The sequence below is a fragment of the Ipomoea triloba genome, chromosome 2 (genome assembly GCF_003576645.1).
Source record: "Ipomoea triloba cultivar NCNSP0323 chromosome 2, ASM357664v1".
Classification (NCBI taxonomy): Eukaryota; Viridiplantae; Streptophyta; class Magnoliopsida; order Solanales; family Convolvulaceae; genus Ipomoea; species Ipomoea triloba.
The window spans coordinates 20,265,434-20,270,799 of NC_044917.1; the positions used below are offsets into that span (position 1 = coordinate 20,265,434).

At 37.4% G+C, this 5,366-nt stretch overlaps 1 protein-coding gene across 1 annotated transcript; it reads right to left on the reverse strand.

Annotated features, from left to right (window-relative positions):
• Window positions 1–577: 577 nt before the first annotated feature.
• On the reverse strand, window positions 578–3,377 carry LOC116010891. Its single transcript, XM_031250386.1, has 5 exons — window positions 2,662–3,377; window positions 2,442–2,607; window positions 1,353–2,399; window positions 658–1,275; window positions 578–604 (listed from the first exon to the last, which is right to left on the reverse strand). The coding sequence occupies exons 1-5, from the start codon at window positions 3,375–3,377 to the stop codon at window positions 578–580; spliced, it is 2,574 nt and encodes an 857-aa protein (XP_031106246.1).
• Between the last annotated feature and the right edge of the window lie 1,989 nt (window positions 3,378–5,366).

Genomic DNA, 5,366 nt, shown 5'->3' on the forward strand with positions numbered 1-5,366 from the left:
TTCTTGGGTTTTTGGTGATTCATCAAATACAACATGAATTGATTCTTCTACTACCACTGTCCTTTTGTTCAATATTCTGAATGCTCTGCTAGTAGACGAATATCCCAAAAATATTGCTTCATCTGCACGCTCATCAAATGTTTTTGGATACGATTTACCGTTATTAAGAACAAAACATTTGCAACCAAAAGAATGAAAATAGCTAAGATTAGGCTTTCTCCCTTTCCATAATTCATATGGTGTCTTGTTGTATATTTTGTGAATCATGCTTCTGTTCTGAGTATAACAAGCAGTGTTGATAGCCTCCGCCCAAAAACGTTTGGGTAGTTCGGCTGCTGAAATCATGACTCGTGCAGCTTCTTTAAGTGTTCTATTTCTTCTTTCGGCTACACCATTTTGTTGTGGCGTCCTTGCGGCAGATAGTTGGTGCAAAATCCCTTGTGAACTGCAGTAGGCCTGAATCACACCATTCACGAATTCTGTACCTCTGTCTGTACGGATTTTGGAGATTTTTGCGTCCTTTTCGTTTTGAAGTTGTTGCAAGAGCTCTGGCAATCTTTGTTCCACTTCGTTCTTCTTATTGATGAATATCGTCCAAGTGTACCTGGAAAAATCATCAACAACAACAAGTGTATATTTCTTACCACTTATACTTACCGGGTCTACTGGACCAAAGAGATCCATATGTAGTAGACTAAGAGGTCTTGATGTAGATTCTTGTGTCTTAGATTTGAAAGAAGACTTGATTTGCTTTCCTTTCTGACACGCATCACAGATTTGATCCTTCTTGTATACAATGTTGGGTAAACCTTCAACTAACTTACATTTTGCAAGCTTGTTAATAGACTTGAAGTTTAAGTGATTTAATTTCCTGTGCCATTCCCAACTCGTAGTGCTTGAGTTATTTGCCATTAAACATACAGAGTCCTTCGTTGCGCTCCAATCAACCACATACATATTTTTTTTTCTCCTTCCGGTGAGCACAGTTTTCTTTGTGGATTCTTCTTTAACTCGGCATTTGTCTTTGAAGAACTCTACAAGATATCCTTTGTCGCAGAATTGGCTAGTGCTAAGGAGATTAAACTTTAGTCCTTCTACGTATGATACATTTTCAATCCTTAGACCATTCTTGATAACAGTTCTGATTCCCTTTGTTATTCCATGATCATTTCCACCAAATATGACTTTTGGTCCTTTGATATTTCTGAACTCTACAAGACTAGCTTTATTGCCGGTCATATGTCGAGAACATCCGCTATCAAAGTACCAAATATCCTGCAACACAATTAAGTATTTTTAGGTACCCAGATTTGTTTGGGTCCTTCCTTGTTAGTGATTTTAGGCATCCAAACCCACCTAGATCTCATTAATCCAAGATTAGGTGATTTGTAACCATTGACAGTATTATAATTATAAGGAATTTGGACATTCTTTTTGTGGGCTGGCATTTCTCCAACATTCATTTGTTTAATAAAATGAAATGCGTTGAACCTCGTTTTTGTCCATGGTTTGATTTCATCATGCCAGTCCTCTTCAGTAGGATAATCCCTACCAAACCTCATCATCGGAAATTGTTTCCTATGAGGTCTTTGCGCACTTGACTCATTGGTAAATCTCTTACGAGAACCAAACTCATGCTTTTTAAAATTCTGCATTGGCGAAAAATTATTGCTTTGAAACTTCGGCCTTGCAGTGTTTATTCTAGCATTAGTTTGATAACCAATTCCTTGTCTCATAGTGCTATCTTGACTTTTGACAAATTTTACTACTTGGGCTTTATTAGTTAAAGAAGTAGTAGAATTAGTCAATTTTTCAGAAATTTTAGAACATGTAGGATCATAGCCCAGTCCGGCTTTATCTCCTGAGGGTTTTTGCATATTTACCATTTTATCCATTATTTTGGATGAATGTGTAAATGATGCTATTGTCTCCCTAAGATTATGTTCTCTAATTTCTCTAGCTTTACACTCTTCTTGAAGGCGAATATTTTCAGCTTTCAAGTTTCTCATCTCAAGTAAAGCATTTTGCAATTTCTCATTTATTTTATCTTTTTCAAGAATTAGAGAATCATTGCGCTCTTTGAGTTGAGAATGAGTGTCCATAACAGTTTGACAATCTTTCATTAATTGAAATATAGATTCTCTAGAAAAAGATGAATTTACATAATCAAAAGATTTAGATGTTACCTCGTCTTCTTCTACTTCATGCGCCATTAGGCATTTTTCTTGGAAATCTAATTCACTGGTTATGCTTAGAAGACACAGCAGTGCAGTATCCTCCGTTGAGCTATCACTTTCATCACTTGAAGATTCCTCAGACCCACTTGTCTCAAGAGGGTCACTTATTAAAGCTTTCATTTTATCCTTCTTGAATCTTCTATCCTTTGATTCAGATATTTCCTGTGGAGAGTTAGAAGTATTTTTATTTTGATTTTTACTTACCTTGGGGTATGGACATTCTGCCATGAAATGTCCTGGTTTTCTACAGTTGTAACACAAGTTTGTGTTATCATCAGAAAATTCCCTTCTTGGTCTTCTGGATGAACTTCCTTGATTTCTTTGAGATGAATTGTTGAAGTTGTTTTTCCACATGAATTTTTTGAATTTCCTAACAAGTAAAGCAAATTGTTCGTCAGATAAAAAATCATTATTTCCTACTAACCTTGAGTTTGATGGTTGTTCGGCTACTAAGGCTGTGGTTCTTTCTTCACGTTCCTCCTCAAGTTTTGATTTCATCTCGAACTCGTACGCTTTGAGATCACTAAAGAGTTTGTCAGTTGAAACAGTTTTTAGATCCCTATGATCTCGCATGGCTGTCACTTTCATATCCCAGCTTGACGGTAGTCCGCGGAGTATTTTGAGAGAGATTTCTTTCTGATTAATGGTCTTTCCAAGATCACTAATTTCTCCCAAAACTTTGACCAGTCTAGCCTCCATGTCCGCAATGTTTTCACTTGGCAGCATCTTGAAGTCTTCAAACTTCTTCATTGCAATTGTGAGTTTGTTGTCTTTTTCCTGTTCGTCTCCTTCGCCGATTTGGATTAAGACATCCCACACGTCTTTAGCTGTTTTGCACTTACGGATTTTTGGGAAGATTGTATCATCCACAGCTTTGAACAGTATATCCTTAGCTATATTGTCCAGGTTACTTCGCAATCTATCGTCAGAAGTCCATTCCATCTTTGGCTTTGAAACATACTGCGGTCCATCTGGGCTTAGGATTGATGAAGGATTGACCTTCATGATTTCAATAGGACCATCTGAGATAACATCCCACATTTCATCGTGAAGAGCGGATAAATGTACCTGCATGCGTATTTTCCAATCATCAAATTTGTCAAGAGAGAATAATAAGTTCTGAGCTAAATCTTTCTTCATTTTGAAGATTAGATCTGTCTAGCAGTCAAGATTTGACTCAAATAGACAACTGCTCTGATACCACTTGTTGGTCCCGAATGGGTGGTGAAAAGTCTAGAGGGGGGTGAATAGACTTTTCAAGCAAATTAAAAATTAATAACACTTTAACTAAAAATAATTCCAAGTGAATAAATTCAACTTGAAATGCACAGTGGAATAAGGTACGTAAAGTGCTATAATTAAAACGCAGTGAAGGAGAGGAGATATATCACATGCAATACGATAGAAATACTTGGAATAGCTCAAATGTGATATATAATAAATTTGGCTTGCATGCGGACGTAAGAGATAACAAATAATAGCAAACCTAGATAAGAATGAATAGTGATGAATAGTGACGAAATAGTAACTGGGTTTAGAAAATATTATGCTGCAAATTAGAGTGTGTGTGTGAGCATGAATATTATGTGTGCAAAGCAAAAATATATATATGGGTAGTAAATAAATGAGAGAGAGATTTTTAAGTGGTTCGGCCAAACCCAGCCTACGTCCACTATACTCCTTTCACTATCTTCAATCACCCAGATACAATAGTGAACACCAAGTGCCAACCCAGCACTTCTATCTACACCTAGTAGATATTGAGTATTTCGCACAAAGCTATACTCCTACACCAACGAGTGTCTCGCACAAAGCTACACTCCCCAGGGTTTTCACAAGCTTCTCTTGTTACTTAGCCCTCTGTCTACACCCCGTAGAAATTTTGATACAAGGTAGTAAAAGAGAATATTTTTCTCCAACTCTCAAGGACTAGAGATATGGGTTTCTGATTTTTCGAATTTTTCTTGCTTTGCTACTCTCAGATGTTTCACACTGCCTTTCTTGCTTATCACTTGTATATCTCTTTTTTTTTTTTGCTTCTTCTTGCTCAAGTGTTCCGTATTTATAGCTGATGAAAGAATTAATCCATTGGAAAAAATTAATTCTTTATTGTTGATCTCATGTGCTGATTGCAGTCTCCATGTGGTTTAGGTAGTGTGCTGAGTTGTATTTCCGTTGTTGTATTTCTTCAGACTTCTTCCTTTGTCTTTGCATCTCCAGATATTCCTGCGTGATGCCTCCTGATATTCTGGTCATCAGTCTCTCCGCTATTCAAAACATACAGAACTAATATTCCTCCGCTTCTTACTCCTCTTGTTTTTCTTTCTCCCCTCCTGATATTCCTCCTCTAACTTTTCCTTTCTGGCCGAAAGGCCTGCTCCTCTTGTTTTTCTTTCTCCCCTCCTGATATTCCTCCTCCAACTTTGCTCCTCTTGTTTTTCTTTCTCCCCTCCTGATATTCCTCCTCCAATTCCTCCTCCAACTTTGCTCCTCTTGTTTTTCTTTCTCCCCTCCTGATATTCCTCCTCCAACTTTTCCTTTCTGGCCGAAAGGCCTGCTCCTCTTGTTTTTCTTTCTCCCCTTCTGGCCGAAAGGCCTGCTCCTCTTGTTTTTCTTTCTCCCCTCCTGATATTCCTCCTCCAACTTTTCCTTTCTGGCCGAAAGGCCTTGATATTCCTCCTCCAACTTTTCCTTTCTGGCCGAAAGGCCTTCTTTAATAACTTAGAATAATTAGTGTAGTGTAGTGTAGTATTTTGTAGTGTAGTGTTTGGAGCAACAATTAATTGTGTAGTGTAGTATTTTGTAATTAATTGTGTAGTGTAGTGTTTGGAGCAACAATTAATTGTGTAGTGTAGTATTATTCCTGTAGATAGATTTTGGCAGCTTCTCATTGTTCCTGATATTCCTCTACCTTTGTTCCTGATATTCCTCTACCTTTGAATATAATATTCCTCCATAGCTGGCAAAAATCATTACCCTAGGATTCGAACACAGGACCATCTACCACATTAACCAAGTTCATCACCAGTGAACCATTCGAATTTGTTGGTAACTTTACAGCAAATAATTTATAAGTACGAATATTCTGGAGGTCTCTAGTTTTCATAAAATCCGTGGCTAAGAGGGTTC